General features: G+C 64.1%; 1 protein-coding gene across 4 annotated transcripts; it reads left to right on the forward strand.

Annotated features, from left to right (window-relative positions):
* Positions 1-670: 670 nt before the first annotated feature.
* Positions 671-11,543, forward strand: FXYD3 (FXYD domain containing ion transport regulator 3). 4 transcript variants are annotated; one of them, XM_050931078.1, is made up of 8 exons: positions 671-724; positions 8,562-8,629; positions 8,853-8,888; positions 9,217-9,240; positions 10,270-10,344; positions 10,716-10,751; positions 11,046-11,081; positions 11,378-11,543. In XM_050931078.1, the coding sequence occupies exons 2-8, from the start codon at positions 8,590-8,592 to the stop codon at positions 11,395-11,397; spliced, it is 267 nt and encodes an 88-aa protein (XP_050787035.1). In that variant the 5' UTR covers positions 671-724; positions 8,562-8,589; the 3' UTR covers positions 11,398-11,543. The 4 variants fall into 4 exon arrangements, with proteins under 4 accessions (XP_050787035.1, XP_050787036.1, XP_050787038.1 ...); XM_050931077.1 differs by lacking the exon at positions 671-724 and adding an exon at positions 3,565-4,258; XM_050931079.1 differs by lacking the exons at positions 671-724; positions 8,853-8,888 and adding an exon at positions 3,514-4,258.
* The last annotated feature ends 211 nt before the right edge of the window (positions 11,544-11,754 follow it).

Here is an 11,754-nt window from a genome sequence, read left to right on the forward strand (position 1 = left end):
GGTTTTATCATCGGCTCCCAGAATTTCCTGTGGAGGCAGAACAAAGGCTGGGCCGGAGCCTCCCCTCCCCCCACCCCAGCCTGGCGTTCAATGGAGCCTTGTGCGGCCGCCAGCGCTGGACAATGGGCCTCTGTGCGCCGCTGGGCCAGGGGAGCCCCATGGGGCCGGGGTCAGCGGAAACCAGCCTGTGCCCAGGATGGGGACAGGGCAGCAGCCATGCGCGCCAGGATTCCCCACTGCCCCCCTGCAGGGTCCCTGCCTGCCTCCCCCCCAGCCCAGCCCAGCCCCCCTGCAGGGCTCCCCCCCAGCCCAGCCTCCCAGATGCTGATCTCCGCAGACAATTTTTGCAGATCGGATGCAGATAAGCATTTTCATATCCGCCCAGGGCTCTACTTATTCGCAGCCCCCTGCTAGCCCAGCCCTGCCCCCCCCAGTTCTGCCTAATGCCCCCACTGCTGACCCACAGCCCCCTGCCAGCCCAGCCCTGCACCCCCAGCTCTGCCTGGTGCCCCCTCTGCTGACCCGCAGCCCCCTGCCAGCCCAGCCCAGCCCTGCCTCCCCCCAGCTCTGCCTGGTGCCCCCACTGCTGACCCGCAGCCCCCTGCTAGCCCAGCCCAGCCTTGCCCTGCCCTCCCCAGCTCTGCCCGGTGCGTCAGATGAGTGCAGAGCGACAGGCAGATGGCCAGAAGGGGGGCTGAGGGTCTGTGCTGCTCCTGGTTTTACAGTAAGTTGATGAAAGGAAGCAACTGAGGGGTGAAAGTCAATTTTGGGGCATCCAGGCCCCAAGTGTTGGGGAGGCCAAAGGCCCAGCGCAGCTCCTGCCCCCACCAGCAGGGGGTGGTGGTGCCTGGAGGGGGTGTCTCCTCTGATTTCCCTGCAGGGGGCTGTGTGGGAGCTGTCAGGGCAGGACCTGTCCCAGGCTCTTCCCCCGGCCACCCTGACCTTTGCCTCTAAATGTTGAGCCGTTCCCACAGTGCAGAGCCAGGCAGGGCAGCCAGGGCTGGCACTGAGCCCCAAATTCCACCATGCGAGTCCCATTGTGCTTCCCTAAGGGACTGGCACCAGCCCCACTCCCCCCCCAGCAAAAGGGCCTCAAACAGGCAGCCAGGAGCCAGTGAGGAGGGGCAAAGACTGGCCAGCAGCTTCCCCTGAATGGCTGCACAGGCAGGGATGGCGTGCCGGGGGCTGGGATGCAGCCACCTCTGGTGGAGCAGCTGGGAGACAGCTGCACATAATGCCGCAGAAGTTCAGGCCTGGAAGTGAGGAATCCAGCTGCAGTTGATGGGGATTTGCACCAGCTGGATTTTAGACATGACACAGATACGCTGCCTGGGGCGATCCGTCTTCAGTGTCCCCACAGCCTAGCGCCCCCTGCTGAGCCCCCTGCTCCCCGCAGCACAGCGCCCCCTGCTGAGCCCCCTGCTCCCCGCAGCACAGTGCCCCCTGCTGAGCCCCACTGCTCCCTGCAGCACAGCGCCCCCTGCTGAGCCCCCGGCTCCCCGCAGCACAGCGCCCCCTGCTGAGCCCCCGGCTCCCTGCAGCACAGCGCCCCCTGCTGAGCCCCTGCTCCCCGCAGCACAGCGCCCCCTGCTGAGCCCCCGGCTCCCTGCAGCACAGCGCCCCCTGCTGAGCCCCCTGCTCCCCGCAGCACAGTGCCCCCTGCTGAGCCCCGCTGCTCCCTGCAGCACAGCGCCCCCTGCTGAGCCCCCTGCTCCCCGCAGCACAGCGCCCCCTGCTGAGCCCCCGGCTCCCTGCAGCACAGCACCCCCTGCTGAGCCCCGCTGCTCCCTGCAGCACGGCGCCCCTGTCACAGACTCCCAGGGGGTGTCCACTCGTGGCCCCGTGCGGTCCCTGAGGTCACCTCCTTCAGTGTGACAGCTCTTCCCAGGGGTCCACTCTCTCTCGGGGTCAGGCCCCTCCACCTCCCAGATCTGCACCTCTCTGAGCCTCAGCACGTCTGTCTCATGCCATGGGCCCCCTCAGGGAGTCCCGTCGCTCTGGACCCCCGGGGCCTCCACACCCAGAGGGAATAATGCCCCCCTGATCTCTAGCCCGGAGCGACTGTCAGCCAGCGTAACACAGGAGGGTTTATTGAGTGTCTGAACCCAGCACAGGAAACTCTCAGGGCCTCAGGCCTGGCCTCCCTCCGCACGGCACATCCCAGTCTCCCTGCACCCAGGTGGGCTCTGCCTGCTCCCCCTCTCCAGCCCTGAGCCCCCCTGCTTCCCAGCTGGGCATCTGATATCACCTTCCCCAAGCCCCACCTCTGTCCATTGTCGTCTCTCCAGGTAAACAGGCAGCCTGGGCCTCCTTTCCTCTCCTCCGTCCTTTGTTCCCCAGTGGCTGGAATCGGCTGGTCAGGTCACCGGGGTCCTCTGTCCCCAGCCCATTGTCCTCCCACTGGCCAGAACCGGCTGTGACTCCACAGCTGGGCCTCCAGGTCATCAGGTCACCAGTCACTGGGGTCTCCATTCTCCAGGCCGTTCGCTGGCCCTTTGTAACAACAAACTTCCTCTCCCAAAAACCCAGTAACGCCCAGGGAAACTGAGTCCCGAGCCCACTGCATGCAAACCATTGAAACCAGCAAGCCCTGCTTCATCATAGCCCCCTGCTGATCCCCCTCCCTGCAGCTGGGCGCCTCCTGCTAACCCCCCACCCCACTCCCCGCTGCCCAGCACTCCCTGCAAACCCCCTGCCCTGCTCCCCGCCGCCCAGCGCCCCCTGCTAACTCCCCGCCCCGCTCCCCGCAGCCCAGCGCCCCCTGCTAACTCCCTGCCCTGCTCCCTGCAGCACAGCGCCCCCTGCTGGGCCCCCGCCCCACTCCCTGCAGCCCAGCGCCCCCTGCTGAGCCCCCGCCCCACTCCCCGCAGCCCAGCGCCCCCTGCTGGGCCCCCGCCCCACTCCCTGCAGCCCAGCGCCCCCTGCTGGGCCTAGGTTCTCCTGCCAGCTATAGAAGGGGAGTTGGGCTCTAGTGTTTAGAGCCAGGACTCCAGCTGCCCCTGCTCTAACTACTAGGCCCAAGAGCGCTGGAACAATGTTTATAAAGGGGAAGCTGAGAGCCATTGAACCAAACTGTAAACCCTGGAAAACATGGAAACCACTTTAAGCCAGGGGAAGTTGCATCCCCTGCACTCCAAGTTCCAGCCCCTAGAACTAGACCCCCAACTCCCTGCCCTGAGCTGGGGAGAGAACCCAGGCGTCTTGGCTCCCAGCTGATGACCCATCCTGCCCACACCAGGTCCTGTTACAGTGAATGGAGGTCCCCAGTCCTGCTGCTGGCGCCCCCATGGCAGGGCTGGAAGTGCCCGTCACCAGCTCTTTAACCTTTCCCAGCGTTAGCTGCAGCACCGGCCCTCCCCCTTTATCTCCAGGGGCCAGGCTGTGCCAGGGCTCTCGCTGCTGGGCAAAGTCAGCATCCGGGAACGGCAAATATGGAGCTGGGAGGGAATGTCCTGAACATACAGACAAGTGGGACCTGCTCTCAGCCTTGGGCTCCCTGCCAGTGCCCCTCACTCTCGACCTGCAGCCCCTGCCGGCCCCCCTTGCCACCCACCCCACAGCCCCACCCGCCCAGCCCTGCGCCCCCCCTCACTCCCAACCTGCAGCCCCTACTAGCCCAGCCCTGCCGGCCCCATTCACTCCCGCCCCACAGCCCCTGCTGGCCCAGCCCTGCTGGTGTCCCTCACTCCCAATTCGCAGTCCACACCAGCCCTGCCCTGCCAGTCCCCGTCACTCCCAACCTGCAGCCATTGCTAGCCCAGGAATCCCTCATTGAATGTTGACTTCTAGCATGCTGCATAATCCTGCAATTCTATTACCCACAACCATTCGGGAACTCAGGGCCCCCTGACCCCACTCCCTCGCCCTCACAGAGCCAAGGCAAGAACCCAGGAGTCCCGGCTCCCAGGCCCCCCCAGCTCTAGCCCACCAGACCCCACTCCCCTCACAGAGCTGGGGAGAGAACCCAGGAGTCCCAGCTCCCTCTCTGACACTTTGCAGCACTGACACGCAGAAACCTCCACACTCGCCTCCCTGGTGCCTGGCCCCCGAGGAGCTGCCCGATCCCTGCTGCGGTGCCCAGATTGGCTCCTTGCTGGCTGAGGCTGAGGATTTAGGCTCAACCTTTCCTCCCGCCCCCAGCCCAGGCAGCCAGGCCTGTCCCCACCTGCCTGGGTGTGGTCTGGGCCCTGCCCTACTTAACCAGCCGAGCCAGGGGAGGGCTGAGCTGTGCTGCCTGTGCCTAGCTGTTCTGCCCTGGGTAAGTCGCCTGGCGCTGCCCTCACTGGGCTGGGGGATCCTGGCCCTGGTGTGGAGCTACTGCCTGTAGCTGTGCTGCTGGGGGCCGATTGTCTGGGTGTGGGGCAGGCTGCCCTGCGAGTGGATGTTACGGTGAATGTGCTGAGTGCCTAAATGCCTGGCTTCTATTCCTGGCTTGGCTGCTGGCACCCCAGGCTGGCCTTGCTCTGTGCCTCAGTTTCCCCACCTGTAAAGTGGGGAGGATAATCTGTCCTCTAGCAAGTTAAAATACAGGAGGGATGCTGGGTTGGCGGGGGGACTCTGTGTGGTGCCCGGTGTGGAGGAGGGGGGCTGTGTGGTACCTAGGGGGGCAGGTTTGTAATGGTGTGTGGTGGGGAGGGGAGTCCTGATCTGGGAGGGGAGGAGTCTGTGCTGTGCCTGGTGAGAGGGGAGGCCTGAAATGGGGGGAGGGGTCTGTGCAGGGCCTGGCGGGGAGGCGGGGTCCTGATCTGAGTAGGGGTTTGTGCGGGGCCTGGCGGGGAGGGGAGCCCTGGTCTGGGGCGAGGGGTCTGTGCGGGGTCTGGCGGGGAGGGGGGCCCTGATCTGGGGTGAGGGGTCTGTGCGGGGCCTGGCAGGGCGCCGGAGAGGGTGCAGTATTTCCCATTATGTGCTCAGAAGATCCTGGGGGCTGGGGCTGCCCCTCCCCTATGTCAGTGGCTGTTCTGGGCAGCTGTGCACTGAGGTACTAGCTCTCTGGGGTCCTGGGGGGCAGGTGCCAGGCACTGGGGTAACAACGCCTGGTACTGGCTGAGGGGATCGTGCTGCAGTGTGAAAATGATCCCAGCCAGGCCCGGTTCACTGGGATTGTTACTGGAGTCATAAATCCCCCCCTCCCCCCCAGCTGGGGGTAATGAGTCACTGCTCTAGGCGCTCACCTAGGAACAGGCAGGAAGGGGAGATCAAGATCATAAACTTTTGTTACTCTGTTAAGGATGTCAATAAAAATGTTCATCTAAAGAAAAAAAAAAACAGGATTAGCCTGGGCTGGGCCGGGCCCTCAGCCTCCCAGCTATAGGGAGAGAACCCAGGCATTTGGGCTCCTAGCCCCCCTGCTCTAACCCCTAGACCCCACTCTCCTCCCCAATCCAGGGAAAAAACCCAGGCATCCTGGCACCCAGCCAGCCCCCGCCCCTCCCGTCACCAGGGCAGAGCTGTGGTGGGCGGGACCCTTTGCTGCCCCAGGCATCTCTGGGGCAGGGCAGAAAAAGGGGACCCTGGGAGGTTGGTTTCTATGGGCCACACCCTGGCCTGGCTCCCTGTGCTGCTGGCTCAGCCAGCTCTGAGGCCCCAGGCTGGGGAGGCGCCCGAACCCTGGAATCCGCCCGGGGAATCCTGCCAGCCCAACCTGGGCTCCCTCCCACAGCCCCAGCTGGGAGCATTCTGGGGGGAGGGTTTAGTGGGTAAGAGTGTGTATGTGGTGGGGGGAGAGGGGGCTGGGAACCAGAAGTGAGTGGGGTCAGGTGGTTAGAACAGGGGGGTGCTGGGAGCCAGGACTTGTGGGTGGGTTCTACCCCTGGCTCGGGGAGGAGGGAGTGGTGCTGAGTGGGTGTGGGGGCTAGGAGCCAGGACTCCTGGGTTCTATCCCTGGCTCTGGGAGGGGAGGAGATAGCTGAGCACAGCAGGCCCCCTTGCCCAGCAGACAGGCTGAGCGGGAGCTGACAGCTGGTGGATGAAACCAGGCAAATCCAGATTAGCCAGAGGATCCATTTACTCTCGGGGGAGGAATTCACCTTTGGCACAACAGCCCCAGGGGTGGGGCGGGTTCTCCCTCGCTTGGAGACAGGACTGCCTAGTGGATAGAGTCCTGGCCCTTCTCTGTGCCTCAGTTTCCCCAGTTGTACTGGGAGATCATGATATCGGCCTGCTCAGAGCCCTACTGATGAGACGCGCTAGGTGCTGGCTGGGAGCCATCCTGACACCCAGACTGGGCATCTGGGGCTTGAGTCCCTGGGATGTCCTACTGTGGCAGTTTAATGGCTCCAGCTGTCCCAGCCCTGCCCTCAGGGGGGCACCCTCCATCCGGGGGGATGTGATGCTGGTGGGCAGGGCTCAGTCCTGGCCCGGTTCAGGGGTGTTGGACTGTCTCCTCCGTTGAGGTGACCCCTGGCCATCCCCTCTGTGCCCTATCCCAATGATATGGACCCGACCCTGGCTGCAGCTCTGCCAGCACGTACAGCACCCCTAGGAGAGGGGGTGAGGTTAAGGATGAGGGGCAGAGTTAAGGAGATCCCAGCTCTGCCAGCTGCTATGACATCCTTGAGAGAAGGGGGTGGGTTAAGGACATCCCTCAGCCAAGCATCCATCTTGTCCTGCAGGGGGCTGGGTGGGTGGCCTAGTCTCTGGGGCAGCGGGGCTAAGGGGCCCTGGGTGTCTGGTTTGGGGGGGGGGGCGTGTTGAGCTGGAGAAGGAGCTCCCTGTCCCACTGCCAGTAGTAGCCTATTTTCCACCATGTGGCGCAGGCGCTGGGCTGCCACCCCTCAGACCCCCGCCCTGCTGTGATGGGGGCATGTGTGCCCTGGCCATGCTTGGGAATGACACTGCCCCCCTGAGGGGAGAGACCACCCTCCCCCCATCTGAGCACTGGGGACAGCGGCCCAAGGGTCACCCAGAGCAGAAGGGGAGGATACTGACCCAGGGACGTGCCAGGATGGAACCCAGGTGTCCTGGCTTCCCTCGCACCCTCAGCTCCAATCACTGGACCTCACTCCCCTCCCAGAGCCAGGGACAGAATCCAGCCCCGGCTATGCTCCCCACCACCCCACATGCTTTGTGGACAGTCTCTGGCCCCTCAGGGACTCCATTCGCTCTGGGCCCCCGGGGTCTCCACGCCCAGAGGGAGCAAAGCAACCCCTGCAGGGACCCCCAGCCAGGGTAACACGGGAGGGTGTATTGAGCATGTGAACCCAGCACAGGCAGTTCTCAGGGCCTCAGGCCTGGCCTCCCTCAGCCCGGCACATCCCAGTCTCCCTGCAGCCAGGTGGGCTCTGCCTGCTCCCCCTCTCCAGCCCCGAGCCCCCCTGCTTCCAGCCTGGCATTCGAGATCCCCTCCCCCAACAGCCCCTCCCCCGCCCTTTGTCCTCCCTCCAGGTGAACAGGTCACTGGGGGCCTCTCTGGTCCCCTCTGGCTGGAACGGGCTGGTCAGGTCTCCGGGGGCCTCTCTCCCCCGCCCATTGTCCTCCATGGGCCAGAACCGGCTGGCTGGGCTGGGCCCCCGGTTGCTAGGATACCCCATCTCCAGGCCGTTCTTGGGGATCCCGGCTGCGAGGGGGGGGTCCCAAGCAGGGCCCCTGTTCGCTCGGCTGCCTGACCTCACCTGACCTCGGCAGGTTACGAACCCACGGCCCCAGCTGGGAACAGCCTGAGCTGACGGGGACAGCGAGCGCCCTCAACTGACAGCAAAAGCCTTAATCTCTAGGGGGCATCAGCTCTGATCCGGCCCCGGGGTGGGGGCAGGGAATGGGACCTTTTAGCTCTAGGGGGCACCAGCTCTGATCCAGCCCCAGGGTGGGGGCTGGCTGCAGGGGGGAATGGGGCCTTTTACCTCTAGGAGGCACCGGTTCTGATCCAGCTCCAGGTTGGGGGCTGGTTGGAGGGAGAGCAGGGGGGAATGGGGCCTTTTACCTCTAGGAGGCACCGGTTCTGATCCGGCCCCAGGTCAGGGGCTGGTTGGAGGGAGAGCAGGGGGGAATGGGGCCTTTTACCTCTAGGAGGCACCGGTTCTGATCCGGCCCCAGGTCAGGGGCTGGTTGGAGGGAGAGCAGCGGGGAATGGGGCCTTTTACCTCTAGGAGGCACCGGTTCTGATCCGGCCCCAGGTCAGGGGCTGGCTGGAGGGAGGACAGGGGGGAATGTGGCCTTTTACCTCTAGGGGGAACTGGTTCTGATCTGGCCCCAGGTCAGGGGCTGATTGGAGGAGGGGTAGGGGGGAATGGGGCCTTTTACCTCTAGGAGGCACTGGTTCTGATCCGGCCCCAGGGTGGGGGCTGGCTGGAGGGAGGGAATGGGGCCTTTTACCTCTAGGAGGCACTGGTTCTGATCCAGCCCCAGGGTGGGGGCTGGCTGGAGGGAGGGAATGGGGCCTTTTACCTCTAGGAGGCACCAGTTCTGATCTGGCCCCAGGGTGGGGGCTCGCTGGGGGGTTGGGAAATGTGACACGGGAGCCCAGGCAGGTGTTGGTTTAATGTGGGGGAGTGAGGTCTAGGAGGGACCCAGGAGTCCTAGTGCTGGCCACTTCTCGGCTCTCACTGCCCCGTCTCTCTGTGTAGGGACCCGCCAGCCAGTCTCGGATCCAGGATGCAGCCAGTCACCACCGGCTTCCTGCTGCTTTTGGCAGGTGAGATGCTCCCCGCAGCGCCCCCTGCTGGAAGGGGCTGGGGCTGGAGCAGTCAGGAGCTCCCCCCCTCTCCAGCTCTCCTGCCCTGCCCCCCCCACAGCGCCCCCTGCTGGAAGGGGCTGGGGCTGGAGCAGTCAGGAGCTCCCCCCCTCTCCAGCTCTCCTGCCCTGCCCCCCCCCCACAGCGCCCCCTGCTGGGAGTCCAATGCTATTTTCTCTTTCAGTGGCGTTTCCTGTCCTGAAAGCTGAACACCCCATGGGTGAGTTCACCCTCTGCTCTGCTGCTGCCAGCATGGTTCTGAGCTGCCCTGGGAGGTGGGAGGGAGCAGAGAGGACTCATGGGGTGGGGGCACTTCAGCCTGGCTGTCACTCCTCTGATGGGGTGGGAAGGGTAGAGGCCAAAGGGGAATGGAGCAGCTGGGGGAGGGATATTAGCCTGGATAGGTCCAAGGAACCCAGGAGTCCTGACACCCAGCCCCTACTCCTGCTCTAACCCACTGGAGACCCCACTCCCCTGCCAGAGCTGGGGGTAGAACGCAGGAGTCCTGGCCTCATGACCCTAACTCTTTCTTTTCTGCCCCACGCCAGACCCAGCAAGCCCCTTCTATTACGGTAAGTGCCGCTCCTGCCATCTCCCTCCACTGGCATCTCCCCGGGACAGGACCCTGCCGGCGGAGCCTGGCACAGACACGGAGGGGCTGGACCGGCCAGGCCAGTCTCCTACCCTCTCATAGGGAACTGGGCAGTAGCCTGAGCTGGGCAGTGGAGAGCCCGCACTGGACCAAGGGGGGAGGGAGGATGGATTGGGCTGTGGGAGGAGGATGGGGGTGGAGGGATTTGGGGATCTGGTTGGGGGTTCTGGGTGCGGGAGGATGGGGGAGTCTGGGATGGGAGGTATTCAGGGGACATGGTGTTGGGTGGGGGGCATTTGGGGGGGCAGGGGGATTTGGGGGATGTGGTGTTGGGTGGGGTGGGATTTGGGGGTGAGGTCTGGGGGATGGGGAGATTTGGGGGACATGGTGTTGGACGGGGTCTGGGGAGATTTGGGGGATGTAGTGTTAGGTGGGGGGATTTGGGGGATGGTGGGTTTGGAGGGTCTGGGGGATGGGATTTGGGGGATGTGGGGTTGGGTCTGGTGAGATTCAGCGGATGTGATGTTGAGTGGGGGAATTTGGGGGAGGTCTGGGGGATGGGGAGATTTGGGGGACATGATGTTGGACGTGGTCTGTTGAGATTTGGGGGACATGATGTTGGATGTGGTCTGTTGAGACTTGGGGGATGTAGTGTTAGGTGGGGGGATTTGGGGGATGTGGGGTTGGGTCTGGTGAGATTCAGGGGATGTGGTGTTGGGTGGGGGGATTTGAGGGAGGTCTAGGGGATGGGGAGATTTGGGGGATGGTGGGGTTTGGAGGGTCTGGGGGATGGGATTTGGGGAATGTGGGGTTGGGTCTGGTGAGATTCAGGGGATGTGGTGTTGGGTGGGGGGATTTGGGTGGGGTGGGGTCTGGGGGATGTGGGGTTGGGTGAGGGGTCTGGGGGGGGGGGATCTGGGAGTGGGGTGGGGGCATAGCCCCTCTGCAGCAGAGGGAGGTGCTTTAGAGGTCCCCTTAGGTCAGGTTCTGACAGCTCCTCTTCCCCCAGACTGGCACCGCCTGCGGGTCGGAGGGTTGATCGCCGCTGGCATTCTCTGCGCCCTGGGGGTCATTGTGCTGCTCAGTGAGTGGGGTGGGGCAGGGACTGGGGAGGGGGGGGTCTCAGCACCCAGCAGGTGAGGGTTGGATGGGGGTGTCCCAGGGCCCTAGGAAGGTAGGGGCCTCAGAACTGGGAGGGTGTCTCAGTGTCCGTGAGCTGATGGGGAGGGGGGTGTCCCTGTGCCCCGGGGGTGTTTCGGCAGCAGAAGGGTGGAGGTGTGGGGGGGGATGTCCTGGCACCTGATGAGATTGGGGATGTCTGCACTGAACATCTGTCACTAGCTATGGGGGGGCAGTGATGCGGGGGCTGGCAGCTCCTGGGTGGGGGAGGGATTGCTGCTCCTCCCCCACCAAGTTTGTGTCTAATCCTCCCTCCACCCTCTTTTTTGCCCCTAGGTGGAAAATGCAAATGCAAATTTAACCGCAAAGCCAGGTAGGGAGTGTGGTCTAGGGAGTGCAAAAGAGGGGTCATGCTGCACTTTGGAAGAGGTGGGGGGGATCATGCTGTAGATGCAGGGGGTTATGCTGGGGGCATGTGGTGTGAATTGGGGGAACAGTGGGGGTGGGGCAGTGAGGAGGGGGCATGGGGTGTGTGTGTGGGGGGGTCATGCTGGGGGTGAGGGGGAATGGAGGAGTCAGGCTGGGGTGGTGGGAGGTTGTGGTGTTTGGAAAGGAGGGGGGGTCACATTCCCCATGCTCATAACCCTCCCTTTTCCCTCCTCAACCGGCGGCCGAATGAGTCCCCTCACCTCATCACCCCCGGTAAGTCCCCCAACCCTCCCCCTTTCCTGGCCAGACTGAGGGGGAGGTGTTTGAGTCTGGGCGGGGGAAGGGGGTTTCTAAACTTGTCACCCTGACCCTTGTGGGGCCCCTCTCCCTTCCCTGTGTCGCCCCCTAGTGGCTGCTGGCGGGAGAGACCTCTCAGCGCTGCAGAGGGCAGGGGACCCTATGCGGGGCCAGTGGGTTGCATATTTTTTTCCCTCCTGCCCCCAGCTCCACAGATGGCTCCCATGGCTCCTTTGTAAGTGGGTCTGTTCCCTTCCCCCATCTCTTCGCAGGCAGCGCCAGTAACAGCTGAACCATGATGGTCCCGGTGCCAGGTCTCGCCCGCGGCGCTGGCTCCTTGCTGGGATGTCCCGTCTCCCCATCCCGGGAAGCAGGAGTGGGAGAAGTTTTTTAACTGAACTTTCCACTCTGTGGAATAAAAGTCTCCTGACCTTGAAACTGAGTCAGTTATGGCAGCCTTTCCCCTCTGGGGCACCAGCTCCCATCTGGCCCTGGGGAGGGACAGGACTGGCAGACTTGAGGGTGGGGGCCTTTCCCCTCTAGGGGGTGCTGGCTCTGGTGCAGGGAAGACCACAGTGGCTGAGGGGCAGAGCACCAGCAGGAAAACCCCTGGTTCTAGCAGAGTCTGAGGAAGCTGCAGTGTCCTGTG

Source organism: Gopherus flavomarginatus, chromosome 20, assembly GCF_025201925.1.
Source record: "Gopherus flavomarginatus isolate rGopFla2 chromosome 20, rGopFla2.mat.asm, whole genome shotgun sequence".
Taxonomy (NCBI): Eukaryota; Metazoa; Chordata; order Testudines; family Testudinidae; genus Gopherus; species Gopherus flavomarginatus.